At 42.6% G+C, this 17,066-nt stretch overlaps 2 protein-coding genes across 8 annotated transcripts in view; one reads left to right on the forward strand and one right to left on the reverse strand.

The window, feature by feature from the left end:
• The window catches only part of ECHDC2 (enoyl-CoA hydratase domain containing 2), a 30,537-nt gene extending 28,017 nt beyond the window's left edge, over positions 1-2,520 (forward strand). For all 7 annotated transcript variants that reach the window (XM_027537231.1, XM_027537230.1, XM_027537234.1 and 4 more), the window contains 2 exons: positions 1,005-1,052; positions 1,860-2,520. In XM_027537231.1, coding sequence (XP_027393032.1) covers positions 1,005-1,052; positions 1,860-1,937 — 126 coding nt within the window. In that variant the 3' untranslated portion in view covers positions 1,938-2,520. The remainder of the gene's footprint in view (positions 1-1,004; positions 1,053-1,859) is intronic.
• Positions 2,521-3,304: 784 nt separating this feature from the next.
• The window catches only part of ZYG11A (zyg-11 family member A, cell cycle regulator), a 63,407-nt gene continuing 49,645 nt past the window's right edge, over positions 3,305-17,066 (reverse strand). The window contains exons 9-14 of the mRNA XM_027537235.1: positions 12,984-13,145; positions 12,864-12,908; positions 10,487-10,681; positions 8,668-8,729; positions 8,025-8,122; positions 3,305-4,968 (exon numbers count right to left, since the gene is read on the reverse strand). Coding sequence (XP_027393036.1) covers positions 4,805-4,968; positions 8,025-8,122; positions 8,668-8,729; positions 10,487-10,681; positions 12,864-12,908; positions 12,984-13,145 — 726 coding nt within the window. The 3' untranslated portion in view covers positions 3,305-4,804. The remainder of the gene's footprint in view (positions 4,969-8,024; positions 8,123-8,667; positions 8,730-10,486; positions 10,682-12,863; positions 12,909-12,983; positions 13,146-17,066) is intronic.

Genomic DNA, 17,066 nt, shown 5'->3' on the forward strand with positions numbered 1-17,066 from the left:
CTGCAGCTAACTCATCCTACACATCAACTTATTCATTCATTACACACTAAACCTAGACCTGAACTGGGACACCAGAATGAATCAAATATGGTCTCTGCTCCCAAGGTAGGAGAGGGACTGACATAAGTCACTAATAAAAAGTCGAGTACCAAGTAGACAGCCCAGAGAGGGTAGAGCTGCACCTTCCATGGGGCTACTGGGTACAGGGCTGGACAGTGCTGTGTTGGAGAATGTTTTCTAGAACTGGGGTTTAGGCTGGATAAGAATTCCAGAAAAATTGGAAAGTGTGAGAGAAAAACAGAGGTGCATAAATAAGCAACTCAACTGAACAAGAGGAAGGGACGAGTGAGTCAGCACAGCAGTGAGGTTAGGGGCATCTGGTGCTGGACCATCTGGGTTCTAAGACCTGTTTTCCCACACACCGTTGTGTCTTTACACAAATCACTCCACCTTTCTATGCCTCAGATTTCTCAGCTGTGTAGTAGGGAAAATAACTGCTGCTATGAACAGTACTTCTCTTATAATAGTGCCTTTAAGTGAGTAATAACAAGCAGTGGACAGTAGAGACTGGGAAGTTGCCAGGGGCCAAGTCATGCAGGCCTTGGTTCTGAGGGCAATGGAAAGCCAGCAGAGTTCATTAATGGGGGTGACAGGAGACATGGTGAGGCAGCCAGGTGGGGAAGGAGGAGACAATGCCTGCGCAAGCACAGCTCACACACTCCCTCCTCATCTCTAAGGCTGTTTGTAATCCCCCCTGTTGTTCTCACAGCCCCCACTCATCCTAGCACTGCCTCACCTCTGTAATGAATGGTGTTCCCTCTCCAGTAGGGGATTCCTTACCACACCATCTCTCTTCATATGGTCTGGCATACAGTAAGCCTGGATAATTCTTTGCTGGAAGAATCCAGGGAACAGCAGGAAGTGGTGTAGAGAGCAGGGCGAGCTGGCGCCCAGGGCACATGGAGGTGGGCAAGGCTGATCCAGGCACCACTTCTTTCCTGCAGGTGGACATCGCATCAGGGATGGCCATTGAAGGGATATGCTACGCCCAGGTACGTGTCTGCTGCCAGTCCTGCATGCTTGTAAGCAGAGGCCAGGCCAGGGTGGGGTTCTTGGGTACTATTAGTACATGACCAATTGAACAGGTTCCTCCCAACCCACACAGTCAGCCTGCACTGATCCCAGGGGAGCCACAGAGCACTCTCTGGGGCTGTTTCCTCAGCCATCTAATGGCACTGCACCCTGCCCTAATTTGCTGTCCAGAGAATCACAGAGGAACCCGACAGAAGAAGAGCAGCTTCTGAGTTCTCTGTATCAGTGGCTACTGGTACAGGCCAGGCTGTACCAGCCTAGAGCCCAGGCTGGAGGATGCCAAGGCCTTGATTATTGCCCATAGGTTGTGTATGCTCGATGGTGGGACAATAAACTATGGCTGACCCATTTAGCCCCTTACTCCTTAGTGAGTCAAAAACATGAATCTCCAGGCTAACAAGTAACAAAATCCTCCTAAACGGGGGTTTGGGAACTTATAGAACTCAATGTAAACCAACTGCATACCAGGATTCAGAGCCAGAGCTCTTACCACAAAGCCTAGTCTTTGTTTTCTACCGAGTAGCCTCATTTCAGACTGCTGAATGAGACTGTGAGCTCTCAGAGGCACGTACACTGCGCACAAAATCAGGCTGGTGTGAGGAGATCAAGGAGCCACCAAGGCCCACACGTTTGCATGACCCAACACCAGAGTCCAAAGACAGTGAAAGACTGGATTCTGGCCTCGCCAGGGGCTGAACAACCTTCAGCAAGTCTTTACTGGTTTCTGCACCTGTCCCTGCAAACTGATACTCTGTATGTTGTTTCAGAACATCCCAACCCGGGATCGGCTGGAAGGCATGGCTGCTTTCAGGGAGAAGCGCCTCCCCAGATTTGTTGGCGAGTGACCTCCATTTAACCTGAAGCAAGGGAGATGCACAGCTTACAGGGCAGGATCCAGAAGGAAGATGTGCAGCACCTCTGCCCTCATCATTTCACCTCTGCCCTTATCATTTCACCTCTCTGGGTTCCAGATTCCTCACAAGGACAATGATGGATAGGAAATAACAGGCATGGTGCCTGGTACTAGGGTGCTGACTATGCCACCTACTGCTCCCTTCATTACTCCTCACCCAGGCGAGCTCATCACTGGGGTGAGGTTGGCTTTGGAGCATACCTGTCTCTCCCTAATAGAACAATAAACTAAGGATAAAACAGACCCCTCTGGGCCCTTATAGCACTGGCACCCAAGTCTGATCACTGCGTCTCAGTTATTAGGTGCTCACCAGAGATGCAAGATGCTGTAAGAACCACCCCACAATGGCCCTGTTTCTCCCTCAGTACAAGAGAGATAATAAGGAGACCTTGGTTGTGGTTGAATAGACTCAGCTCTCTGCCAGTTACTCACTGTTTGCCTCAGCCTCCTCAACTATAATGAACCTGTCTTGAGGATTAAAAAATAATAAAATACCTGATGTTCCATAAACATGAGTTACGATTAATGTACTGTTTTCTTTTAAGAACCAGATGAAATCACTGCTGTGAAAACCTTTTGTAAACTGTAGGGTGGCAGACAAATCTTTGCTGGTGCATTTAATTAACTTTTAGGAGCCCTGAGAAGGGAACGATTAACTGAGGTGGACAACATGGAAGATTAAGAAATGGACAGGTAATACTGCAGTTGAAGGCTGAAGGATCAAACAGGCAATGGAGGCAAAGAAGAGGAAAACTGAGGGGAATAGCACGAGCAAAAAAGCAAGATGATGGCACTTTGAAATAAAGGGGGGCTGATATACACATGTGCACACTAGCCTCAGCAGCCCTCCTCCTATACCAAGGCAGGGCAAGAGACAGTCATGTGGTCATTCTTTAACTGATCTGAGCTTCCTAAGCCTGTGCCTGGGCAGGCTCAGGAGTTACTGAACCATGGGCATGGGCATGGACACAGACCAGTAACACTGTTGACTTGCTTTTAAAAACAAATGTGCCTCAAAGCTGTACTCATTTCCTGGAAGGAAAAGTAAGACAAGAACCCAAGTCTTAGGAATCAGCACCAACCACACAAGCAAAATTTGTCTATCTAGGAAAGTAACCATCTTGTTGTACTTCCTTCTTCTTATCTGTTGAAGTAAAGTGAAGTCACCCAGTCATATCTGACTCTTTGCAACCCTATAGACCATAGCCTACCAGACTCCTCTGTCCATGGGATTTTCCAGGCAATAGTACTGGAGTGGATTGCCATTTCCTTCTCCAGGGGATCTTCCCAACCCAGGGCTCGAACCCGGGTCTCCCGCATTGTAGACAGATGCCTTTACCATCTGAGCCACCAGGGAAGACTAAAACTATCCCAGAGGACTGTTGAAAATCAGAGAAAATGTACAGAGGTGCCCAATGCTGAACTGGACCTCAACAGGTACTATTTCCCACTCATCCTCCTCACATCAGCCCACGCTTGTATCTGGTAACAGCATGTTTTGACATATGGAACCCAGGTCAGGAAACTAAGACATACTTTTAGAATCATGCACAAGAGTGAATGAGAAAATCTGTGGAGTTTCAGGGCCGTTGAAGGAAGCAGGTCACAAATTCCCCTTATCCAGTGGGACACCAGTGAGCAATAGTTTGAGAAAATAATTTAGAATAAGAATAAACCTCATTTGATTTCAAAAGACGATATGGGGCATTCCGGTTAAGAATCTGGCCAGCTTACAGTATAAAAATCTAATACTAAAATAAGCTACCAATTTAAAAAAATTGTTTCTTCGAAAAATTTAGATGACTGGCATAACATGTTTCATTGACTGTCAATAATGTGAGGAAGGACTTCATTCCATAAAGCACATTTGCAGAGGACACAAACAAAAGCCTTTCATAGCTTACACTGAGGTTGAGGTTGGTTCTCAGAAAAGCTCATTATTTTTCTCATCCAAGTTAGGTAAGAGCACCTCTTTAAATCTTTGGCACAGTCCTTCCGCTGTTTTGGTCACAGTCGCACTCAAATTAAAAATCTGAGGGATTGAGATTTATACTCACTATATAATCTTTCATCTAAACACTTCTCAGTCCTGTGACCAGGCCCCACCAGCACCAATTACCCACAATGTTATTATGCTCATTCAGTCTAAGGTGTAAAGTTGGAGGAAAAAAGGTCAAAGGTAGACTATCCAAAAATCATAAAAATGTATTTCTCTTTCCTCCACCCAACAAGTGGAAGGTAATTTGGTATGTATTAAAAAAAATTTTTCCCTTCCCTCCAATAGAGGTTCTGCCTTCCAAACAATACATTTAAACACACATGTTTCCTAGAACTCTTTCATGCATTTCTTTTCCAAAGGCCTCATATAGCCAGGAATAACAACTCAGGAGATTCTTTCAACCATGAAACTTAACATAAATACAGAGGTCCCCCATAGGTATTTCTTTTTTTCTTTCCTCTAACAATACTCAGTTAGAAACTGGTCAGGGCTAAAGAAAATTAACTGGCATAGCTGTTTGAACAAAAGCTTACAGGTCTTCCCACAGAGTCTAGGGCTTGATTTTTCAAAACTACTGAAAAGGTATTCCGAGAATGATTCCAACTTGATTTGAGATTATGGCTATCACACAAATCCAAACTTCTTATAACTTACAGAAAATCATCCCCCAAAAGGCCAACAAGGCGGTCAGCTCACAAACTCCGACAACTTGTTTCAATCCAACACTTGATTGCTGATACAGCAGAAGGCCTGATACTGAAGACGTAGCACCTCTGAGGCCCTGAGGTTAAGAAGGGCCTTCAACAGAGAGAGGGCCTCTGGTAATTTATAAAGTACATTTTGAAGTCATCTACAATGGAGGCTGCGATCTGCTGTGCTTGGGGGTCTGCCTCACTGTGCTCCCGGATGTCACACACAAGTTGCAATCCTTCTTCTTCAACTAACATTTTGCAGTATTTGCTGGCTGAAAGAAAATCAAGCAAAGAAACCTGATGTTCAAGTTGGTGTTTTAAATATTCCCAGTTACCACATTCATCATTTTAAAGATGCCAATAATGCTCGGCTTATGCAATTTGATAACGGATGATTATTTTATTAAGTTTATTTCCAGACAACTCTATGCTTCAAATATCTCTAGCTAAAAGGATAAGAACTTCTTCTATTACGAAAATAATAAAAATTTCATGTTCAGGCAGTATGCTGAGCTAGACAACCTAAAAATACCAGAGGCTGGATAAAATATAATTGAAAAATTTTAAATTCATGGTTGAGTGTACAAAGTAAAGGAACTGTCAAGGAGTCAGACACAAAGAGCAAAAAAAAAGCACTTAAAGCTCATGTAACCTCACCTGTAACTTTTCTGGAGTAGAAAGGGACTGTCAGTTTCAGTAATCTAGGAATTTCAATTTTAACTTTAGGAAGTCAGAAGCAAAAATAATGCATAAATTTGGCCCCTCAAAAGGCCAGATGAGACAAGGGATAAGACAATGAAACATGTCTATCTTGGCCTGGGTTCTGGGGAGAAGTCTTTCCTGAGTCCCAAGTTGGGATCTCAACCCAAGTTGGTACAGGGTTAGCCTAAATGTTCTTGGAATCCTTGAGCTGAGAAATTAATATAAGGATTAGACCAATCCCAGGAAACCCTCCAGAACACTTGACAGAAGCAAATACAAAACTGTACTAAAGGGATATGTCCACAACTCAGTCTGAAAAAGATTCTCTTAATCAGTGAAACAGTCAATTAAACACAGAAACCATGATCCAAAACATATTTAAGGACTTCCCTGGTAGACTAGTGGTTAAGACTTTGCCTTCCAATGCAGGGGACATGGATTCAATCCCTGGCTGGGGAGCTAACATGCCTCATGGCCAAAAAAACAAACCATTAAAAAAAAAACACAGAAGCAGTTTTGTAACAAATTCAATAAAGAGTTTAAAATGGTCCATCCACATGAATAAAAATCTTAAAGAGAAAAAACACACAACTAAGACAACCAAGAATGCAATAAAAAGAAACAAAGACATGGATACTTTTTTTTTTAATGGTAACAAGATATGTAGGACTGATTGAGAGAAGATATAAGATATTTCTGATAAATGTTATAAGAAAGGAACAGAGAGAATAGCTGGAGGGTAATACTTTAAAAGAAAATTTCTGAAAATGTTCATCAATTTTGTAAGGTATAACCATGATCTGAAATCCAGACACCATAGAACAAAACAATGACTAGCAAAAACAATGAATAAAATCAAGACAATAAACTGGAAAAAAATATTTGCAAGAGTTCCTTCAAATTAAAAAGATTAAAAAAAAAAAAAAAAAAAAAACCAGTAAACAACCATAAGCAAAGGAAACCAACAGACAATCCAAATGTAAGAAAAGACAGTTAACCTTACTTAAAATGTCAAGTTAGAATCACTTTCACCTTAGACAGGCAAAGATAAAAAATTCAACTAAAAGTTTTGCAAGAATAAAAGGAAACTGCAAGCTCTCATATATTGCTGATGGGAATGCAAACTGGTAATCAACTCTCTGGAAGACAGTTTAGCAATACCCAACAAAATTATAAACATTCATAACATTTTGACTCAGCTCTGCAGATTATACTCACAAAGTATACTATGCTTGTACTAATACTATGCTATGTGCAAATGCTAATACTATAAGCCAAGCAATGTTTAAATGCTTTGCAAATGTTAACTCACTTAATTCTCATAACAGTCCTATAAAACAGGTACTTGGATCCCTATTTTACAGATGAGGAGACTGGGGCACAGAAAGGCTAAGTAACTTGCTCAAGCTCCCACAGTTAGTAAATGGAAAAACAGGGAGTAAAGTTCAAATAGTCTGGTTCTGGGGTCTGTTCTCTTAATCATCAGACATATGTATCTTTCCTAAATATATACAGAGTTTGTGTGTGTGTGTTTTTTCCCCTGGTGGTCCACTGGTTAGGACTCCAAGATTCCACTGTAGGGGCCCAGGCTCAGTATCTCCTGGGGGAATTAAGATCTCACATGCTGTGGGTGTAGCCAAAAATAAAGAGAAGTGTTAGGGCAAGCTCCTAAAAACCATTTTTCTCTATCAGTTCTTTCCTAATTATTCTGCCACTTTAGCTTTAGAATAATCTTCAGATTCCTCATCATTTACTGTATTCATTCACTTGAACTGTATTATATATGTGAATAGAAAAGAACTGAGGAGTATAATATGTCCATAATTATTTCAGTCTATAAATTATTTCCTAGAGTTTTTTGTACATAGGCCCCAATACTTGTTAAAGCTATTTTAAGACAGTTTATGCTTTTGATAGTTAAACATTTCATTAATTCTAAAAGTTATACCTTTAAGATTTTTCAGCATAAAACTACAGTCTATAATCCTTTTTATAATACAAATTCTCTAATTCTTTTATACAGAGTTAAAGTCTAGGATTCTTTTATAATACAAGCAAAAATTTTAGTAATAATCCTTAGCAAAGAAAAAAAGCCAAGAATTCCCAAGAGGAATTTAAAGCAACAAATGTGGAAAAACATTTAATTTCCTGAGAAACAACTCCTGACATCTGGCCCCCCAGTCTCCCACAAACCACTACAAAGAGGCAAATCTATGTATTACTTATAGGAAAGATAGTCTTACGATAAAATATTCAGTGAAGAGAAAGCTATAGGATACCACACACAGAATGAGCCCATTTTGTCTAAAAACATATGCACGTACAGTATATAATAACTATAGCATATATACAGAAAATTACCTGGAAGGATAGTTATAGTTAATGAACAGTGCTTGCCTGCGGGGAATAGGAGCAGGAGCACACTTTCACTTTCTATATTGCTTACCATCCATCCCCAAATAAATTATAATTCTGTAGCATCTTTTATACTAATACAAAAGCTTTTTAGTTTCTTCTTAAAAAGGGTTAAAATCAGGACATAAGAGAACAATTTTTCAAAATTCCATCTTGAACTTAATCCTTATACAAAAAAATAGCTAAAAAACAATTATTTTTAAATACATACGGTTTTTACTGCAGACATGATACATGGCCCATAGTGCCCAGAGCTGAACCTCTGGTTGAGAGAAGTTGCCAAGGAGCGGAAAAAATGCCTTGAAGGATCTAAATAAGTACAAAGAAGATATTTCTTCAGAACTCAGGCTAACATCAGGGATATAGTAATATTTTCAACATCCCCGCAGCCACTCCCAGAGTCAATTCTTCATTAAGACAGATGTATTGCTGAGCATATAATTGGAACTAGCATTTAAGATGGAGAAGGAAATGGCAACCCACTCCAGTGTTCTTGCCTGGAGAATCCCATGGACAGAGAAGCCTGGTAGGCTACAGTCCATGGGGTCGCACAGTCAGACACAACTGAATCGACTTAGCAGCAGCAGCAGCATTTAAGAAATTATATTCTGTGTTAGACACTATACATTCAAAAACTGATTCCACCCTCAATATTGCACACTGTCAGCTTCATTTTATAGATGACAAAAACTAAGTCTCAGAGATTTTCTTAAAGTGATTTTACAAGTATCACAAAGAAATCAGATTTGAATATAAGGCTATTTGATTCTAATATTTTATTATACCATGGCCTCTACAGAGTGAGGAGACTAAGGACAAGCTTTAAGAGAAGTACTACACCATGACGAAATTACCTGTAAGTAACCAAAGCTGTCATCTTACAACTTGAACTTGGCCATTTCTGGATGGTTGCATACTACACAAAAAGAGAAATCAAGATTCTAGTATTGTTTCATGTCATTTATAATTATATACATATGAAACAATATAAATTTTCAAAATTGAGGATTACTCAAATTTAGGTATACCTAACCAACCAACCATTAATTAGACAGCCATTATATATGTAGAATATGAAGAAAGTCATGTGGAAAACAATACACCAGAAAGGGACTTCTGTTTAAAGATGGAAGACTGAGCATGAATGGAACAGTACAACTGGTTTAAAAGAAGATAAACACACATGAAACAAAGCAGAAGAAAAATGGCAAATGATTTAATAGGTCTAGCACTGGGGAAGGTTAAAAAAAAAAAAAACCCATTTTGAACAGAACCCCTAACAGACCTAAAAACTGGGCATACAAAGTACTTCAGGAAGTGAGATTACAGGTAGGCTTAAAATAGGAGGACTGGTTGAAAGTACCAAGGAATCAAGACTACCAGATCTCCTCTACCACCCCTTACAAAAATGTTTGGACTGGGCAACCCCATGAACAATTGAGGTTGGAAGTACCATGCTAAAACCAGGGGGCTAAAGTGAAAAATACTAAATACTAAATGCTGAGGTGCCCCTGCCCTCAACTCTATCCTTCTATGGGTGTTTAGACTGTTGGAAGCCAACCTTATGATTTTCAATCAGGAGAATAGGAATTAAGCAAGGGAGGGAGGCAGGGAGAAAAAGAGGAAAGGAAGGAAGGAAGGAAGTAAAAGAGGAAGAAGGGATGGAGGAATGAAAAGGATAGAAAGAAATCTCCTAGAACTGAAGGAAAACAAGATTCCAGAGCAGTAAGTAGCCAGTGGAACAGATGAAAATAAACTCATATCAAGGCACATCACTGAGATTTCCAAACAATAAAGATAAAGATCTTAAAACTTCCAAAGAAAAATGGCACAGGACTTCTCAACAGTGATACCAAGAAATAACAATGGAGCAATGACCTAGAAATGTGAAAGGAAAGTATTTCAGTACTTGAGTTTTATATCCAGCCATCTGATCAACTAAAGGTGAATGTAAAATAAAGGTCTTTCAAATATAAAAGGTTTCAAATTCTTTTCTTACATCTCTTAGGAAGCTACTAGAGGATATGACCCAACAGAATGCGGGAGTATACCAAAGAATAGAAAGGTATGCAATCCAGGAAACAGGGAATCCAACATGAGAGAGCAAAGAGAATCTTCAGGACGACAGTAAAGGAACTTCCTGGGATCTAACAGATATACAAAATATATCTAACAGATGGAACAAAAACAGAGGCTTGGGAAATAAGCTGACGTGGACAGAATACATTTAAATGTACTGAAAGGAGACATACAGTTGGAGTATAAGAAAGGGTGTGCACTGGGAATTTTCATTTTCCTAAGTGGAAAATAAACTGACAATGTCTAAAACTACAAAGTCAGGCATACCAACGTATGTTAGAGATAAGAAGGTAAACACCAAAAGAAACAGCTTTAAAAAGAGCTGAAAGTGGGAAACAGAAGGGAAATAACCTATATAAACTGCATGCTTAATTTTATAAAAGGGAAGTATCAGAAAGAATGCAGAAAATGTTAATAGAGGTTAGCTTTGGGTGGTAAGGTGTGGATGATTTATAATGTTTTGTTTATATTCTTCTCTATCTTTCCCATTTTCTACAATTAACACATATTTCAAAAACTCTTATGATCTAGAAAAATAAGTTTTCTGCAAGAAGAGATGACTCTGGATTTTGTAAAGAGGAACAGTCCTTATACCAGATCCTGGAGAAGCGCTGTCCTCTGGAGGTCACAGGATATCCAGGGCTGTTTGTCAGATGTCAGGTGGGCTATGATGCCTGCAGCTAAATAGCTGACTTCCAAGTCCTTGCTATGGAGCAAGCTACTGATATGCTTTACCATATCTTCAGTAATCAGCTTGGGAAAGAGTTCTTTGACTTCAACCACGTTGTTCTATGGGGCAGATGGAGTAGAGAATATCAGGAATCGGTTCCTCTCCCTCTCTTACTGCTCAGCTCAGATACATATAAGAACACTCAGTCCCTGCTCCTCCCTCTGATTTAGCCTCACATCTACTACAAACCCATCCCCTTGATGATAAAGATGATTAGTAAGAACAAATCATTGAGGAAGCACTTACTAAGTGCCAGGCACTGCGCTTAGACTGAAATGTCTTTTTTATCTGCCTTATCTTACATCTTTTTTTATCTGCCTCATCTCATTTAATCTTTGATAGTCCTACAAAGTCTGACACTCAGAAAGACTAACTTGTCAGCTTCACATCGCTAACAACTGGTTGGAGTAGATTACAAATCCAGGTCTGACTCAAAAACTTAACATTCCTGGGGCCTGCTGTATGTTACGTCAGTTTTAACGGTAACAATGAAAGGCAGGTAGTAGTTTCATTATTTTATGTACTATATTAGTTTCGATGCTGTGTAACAAATTTAACACAAACTTGGTGGCTTAAAACAACACACATTTTTCCTCTCACAGTTTGTATGGGCCTTGCTTAACTGGGTTTCACGAGCCTGCAGTCAAAGTGCTGGCTGGGCTGCATGCTCACATCGGGAGGCTCCAATGGGTGAGGTGGGGGTGGGGAGACTACTTTCAAGCTCACTTGGACTGTTGGTAGGATTCATTTCCTTGTGGCTGCAGGAATAAGAGTTTCTTGCTGGAGACAACATATCTCTTTCATTTGACTTTTCCTGAGTTGTATCTATAATAAATCTATAATAAATTAAAAATAGCAGGGGACTTTACCTGGTAGTACAGTGGCTAGGGGGGCTTCCCAGGTGGGCACCAGTGCTAAAGAACCTGCATGCCATTGTAGAAGAGACATGGGTTCGATCCCTGGGTTGGTAAGATCCCCTGGAGGAGGGCACAGCAACCCACTCCAGTATTCTTCCCTGGAGAATTCCATGGACAGGAGTCTAGCAGGCTAGTCCATAGGGTCAAAAAGAGTCAGACATGACTGAAGCGACTTAGCACGAACACAAAGTGGTTAGAACTCTACACTTTCACTGCAGAGAGCAGTGATTCAATCCCTCGCTGGGAAATAAAGATTGCCCCATGCCATGTGGGACACAGACCCAAAAAAAATCTTTCCTTTGGGACTTCCCTGGTGGTCCAGTGGCTAAGACTCCACACTCGCAATGCATTGGGGCCCAATTTTGATCCCGGGTCAGAGAATTAGACCCTACATGCTGCAACTAAGAGTCTGCATACTACAACTAGATTCCGCAAGGCCACAACTACACATCTGGCACGCCACAATGAAGATCCCACATGCCATAAATAAGACCGAGCATGGTCAAATAAATATATATTTTAAAAATATCAAATAAAGTGCCTTCCCAAGTTCTGTGAGCCATTCTAGCAAATTACCAACCTGAGGAAGGGGTTGTGGAATCCCTCAACTTAAAGTCAATCAGAAGCAGGAGTAGCTCTGGACTTAACAGTTGGCAACTAAAGTGGAGGCAGACTTGTGGAACTGAGCTTTTCAGGATCTGATGCTAATGCCTGACAGTCAGTGACAGAATTTAGCTGAATCGAACTGTAGGACATCTAGCTCGTGTCAGAGAACTGGAGAAGTGGTTGTTGGAAAACACCCCAGATTGTATAACCTGCTTTTGACCAGTGAGACATTAGAAAATCTGACATAAGCAGAAACTGAAGAAGCATTTGTGCAGTGGACTTGCTGTCTACCACTGCCCTGAAACCGCCAAGTGAGGAAGCTCATACAGACACCAGGCCCAGCTAACAACCTGCACCAACTGCCAGAGGTCAGAGTCAGATCATCCTGGAGCACCTAGGTCTAGCTCAGCCACTGATGGACGACGGCAGTGACATGAGTAACCACATAAGACCAGCAGAAGTGCACAGCTGAGCTGAGTTCAAACTGCTGACCCACAGATTCACAAGTAAATAAAATGGATGCTGTTTTAAGCTGTAGTTTGTTTACAGCAATAGCTGACTCATATATAATGGTATTTACTTTATAGAGATGGTGTGAAGATCAAACAAGTTAATGTAAACTGCTTACAAAAGTGCCTAGCACATAGTAGGTAACACATAAGTGTTAGTTTTCTTATTGTTTAATTAATTACAATTAATTCAAAACAATTCACCTTACCAAAAGACCAAGTACTTTGCTTTGTATTGCTGTCTCTGAAAAAGTCTGTGAAAAGAATATACAGGTTATTGTATCATGAAGAAAATAACTTTACAGATAAACTCAATCCTGTCTTCCCACCTCCAAGACTTGGATGAAGATCGCCAATCCTTGATTCTCAATAAAGTGCCTACAAATAGCCGGAGACTGTTCTGTAAGATTCCAAAGTGCTTTCAAAGTAAACAAGAGGGTGACGTCATCTAGATTCTCAGCAGTCTTCTGTTTTACTATTGCTAGAAGTTCCTAAAAAAGAAAAAGAGAGTTAGACACGCTGGTGACTGACTCAAGTGTTTCCAATATAAGGAAAGCAATGGTTAAGAAAAGTTTTTAGAATCAAACCGAGGTTCTAAACCCAGTTTGACCACTTAATAGCTTTGGTTCCTACCTTCTCTCTGTAAAATGAGTTACCCCTATTTCCTAGGGTTTTTGTGAGGTTCAAAAGAAAAAAATATTAAATTTTAATAATCACTTAATCTAGTTTGTCATGCTTGTTAATAAACCTCATAATCAAGTACATATTAGCTATTCCATTATTCATGTGTTAAGAGTATCTAGTCAACACCTTTTGGAAGGCAGGCACATATTCAGGTAAGAGAGACAGATTAAAAAAAAAAGATAATTGGTTTTTCTCAACTAAATAAAAGAATTTTAAGATTTGGTAAATGCTCTGAAGGAAACACATAAAAGCCTAAGAATTTTCTTTAGAAAAGGTGTGAGAAACCTCCAAATGTAACAGCAGCCTTCCCAAAGTGTGATGGGCCCTTCCCTCCCCCATCCCTGGCACCAGCCATCTAGGGAGGGGCTGCTGCACCACCCTGCACCTCTCTGCACGAAGCGACACAGACCCCACTGGTCCATGCCTGCCGCCTACCCACCGCACAGCTGGGCAGGCTAGAGCTCCACTCTGGGGACACTCGCACCTGGGCCACCTCATCAGTCACGAGCTGACCAGTGAAGTCAGTATGGGCTGAACCCACAGCGCCCCTGCCTCAGACAGCAATCCCAGGGATGGGTGTGTCAACTGCCTCCACGTAGCCACTGTGGTCTCCACTGCTTGTGCGCCTTGTGCTTCGCCCCAACCAGAGTTACAACATGCTGGAGTGATCTGGAAGTTCTTCAGACCTGGCCGCTTTCTGATATCGCACTGTTCTGCTCAGAGTGTTGTGGCAGCAAGGCAGGGGCAAGCTATAGCAACCCCGCTCAGCCATCAGTTGGCACAACGTGGGCCCCTCTCCTGAAGCGAGCAACTGTCAACATGCGACCATTAGTGATCCTGCTCAGCCACTGGTCAGTGCCAAGTGAGCCCCTCTCCCCTCCTGTATATAAAAGGAGTCCAAATCTTATCTCAGTTACGATTGGGTAAGATGGGTTTGGTTCTTTTAAAAATAATTTTCTTAATATTTATTTATTGGGCAATATCAAGTCTTAGTTGCTGCATGCAGGACCTCTGTTGCACCATGAGGGCTCTTTGAGGCACAAGGACCTTCTAAGTGGTGCCAGGCCTCACTGATTGCCGTATGCTGGCTTAGTTGCTCCACAGCATGTGGGATCTTAATTCCCTGAGCAGGGACTGAACCCACTTCCTCTGCACTGCAAGGCGGATTGAACCACTGGACCACCAGGGGAGTGGTGGTCCCTGGGGCAAGATGGCTTCTGAGACACTAGTCTGCCATCTTCTTGGTCTGCTAGTTATCTAATTAAAATAATTATTTTCTGTTCCATCAACTCATCTCCTGATTGGCCTGCTGTGTGGCAAACAGAATAAACTTGTGCTTGCACTCAGTAACACATACAAAGGTACTATCTAAACTGAGACCAGAATAAAAAGAGGATAAGGCAGCTAAGCAAGGAATGAGGACACAGGGAATGGGGGGAGGGGAGTGGGGAGATATTCTAGAGGAAAAACCGTCTGTTCTATGCCACTGAGCAGGTTACTGTGGCTAGAGGATAACACTAGTATTATAATCGTATGTCCTAACATCTTGAAAAAACTAACAGATTCCAACATACCATTTCATATTAGAATATTTCTAGATCAAACTTGAGCTAGTATTTATGCTTTCTTTCAAACATGCTAGACTATCATGTAAAAGGAAAGAGACAGCCATTTCCACAAGGGACCTAGTATCAGATCCTTTGTTCTTGAGGTCAGGTCATGGTGAGGTAAGGTGTTTCTGTAAATCTCCACCAACAAATATTATTCTCCGTCCTAACAAGAAAGGGCTAGGTCCCTAGGCAAAAACTTCAGCCTTTGAGGTCCAGATCCTGGCTGAAGAAGCAGATCTCAGTTGGCAACTCCCTCAGGGCCATGTCCCCAGACCCTGTCCAGCCATCATCAATGAGAAGCCAGGAGCCCAACTGGCCTTCAGGCTCCTCAGGCCACCTGTATGGTGGGGGCCAGGTCCCGCCAACTGCATCCTATGCTGACTGCCACTGCCATTAAGTCAAGAGGTAGAGACAGGGGAGAGGTTCACCACTGCCTCAAGGCCTGGGCAAAGTCAAATAGGTGGCCTTGGTGAGGGTTCTGGAGCCCTGCAGGACACAGCCCCCAGCCTGTTCCCTGAGCCTCCCAGCTTACCCAAGGGCCCAAGGCCAGGTAAGCTGGAGGTCCCCAGGGAGAAGACCCCGATCCACCTTTTACCTCACTCTCCCCAATGACCACCACTCCACTGACTGTTTGCTGAATAGGCCCGTTAACAGTCACTCATTGACAGTTGGTTGCTTGTGGGAGGGGCCTGGTGCAAACCAATGGTTGAGCAGGACCACTAATGGTCACTCATTGACAGCTGGTTGCCTGTGGGAGGGACCTGGTGCCAACCAATGGCTGAGCAGGACCAATAATGGTCACTTATTGACAGTTGGCCGCTTGTGGGAGGGCCCACTGCAGCACCAATCAATGGCTGGTAACAGGGTGTACAGTAATAGTACACAGTGATGGCCACGTGCTAAGATCTGTGCTTGGCAGCACTCTGTTATAATTCCACCTCAAATATTTTATACAGTCAAGAGAGAATATATCTAGAGAATTCACAAAAATAAAGCTGCAAGACCTGAAAGTGTAATACAGCATGGCTGTGCACAGCCCTCAGCATGCAGCCAGTGCTGTAGCCATTAGCCCCCACTTTCTCCCTTACCAGACTATGGTTACCAAAAGACTATTAAAGGTTGCTCAGGCACCGGTTGGTGGTGAAGTGGGCCCCTCCCTAAACTCAGCAACTGTCAGCGAGTGACCCTTAGTGATCCTGCTCAGTTACTGGTCGGCAGGGCAATAGGCCCCTCCTACAAGCAAGCAACTGCCAATGAGCGACCATTCAACCAATGGCAGGCAGAGTGGTGGTCGTCCTGTGCAGAGTGAGGTAAGAGGTGGATCTCTGCCTCCTCCCTGGAGCCTCCAGCTCACCCAGCCGTGCATCAGTGGGGGGCCCAGAGAACAGGCTGAGGCCTGTGTTCTACCGAGACACAGAACCCTTGCCAAGGCCACACACTGGCAGAGCCAGGCCCTGAGGTGATGGCCCTCTCCCCCATCCCTGCCTCTGTGATCTAATAGCAGTGGCAGTCTGTATAGGATGCAGTTTGTGGGACCTAGCCCCTACCACTTGGACAGCCTGAGGAGCTGAGGAATGGCTGGGTCTAGGGCACCTGGCTCCCTAAGAGATGCCAACTGGGCAGGGTCTGGAGACCTGGCCCTGAGGGAGATGCCAACTAAGATGCACCTTTTCAGCCAGGCCTGGACACTGGCAAGAGAACCCAGACTGGGTGCTGGACAATGCTTTGTGGCACGGTAACTGACCCCTGCAGGGACCCCCGCCTCATAGCTAGACTTGGATCTTGGAGGGTGAAATTTTTGCCTAGGGACCTTGCCCTTTCTTATAAAACAGAGTAACATTTGTTGGTGGAGTTTTAAAGAAACTTCGCTACCTCACCATGACCTGACCTCAAGAACAAAGGATCTGACACCAAGAAGGCTGCAACAACTAACCATGAAGAATTGATGCTTTTGAACTGTGGTGTTGGAGAACACTCTTGAGAGTCCCTTGGACTGCAAGGAGATCAAACCAGTCAATCCTAAAGGAAATCAGTCCTGAATATGCATTGGAAGGACTAATGCTGAAGCTGAAACTCCAATACTTTGGCTACCTGATGAGAAGAACTGACTCACTGGAA

The sequence above is a fragment of the Bos indicus x Bos taurus genome, chromosome 3 (assembly GCF_003369695.1).
Source record: "Bos indicus x Bos taurus breed Angus x Brahman F1 hybrid chromosome 3, Bos_hybrid_MaternalHap_v2.0, whole genome shotgun sequence".
Taxonomy (NCBI): domain Eukaryota; kingdom Metazoa; phylum Chordata; class Mammalia; order Artiodactyla; family Bovidae; genus Bos; species Bos indicus x Bos taurus.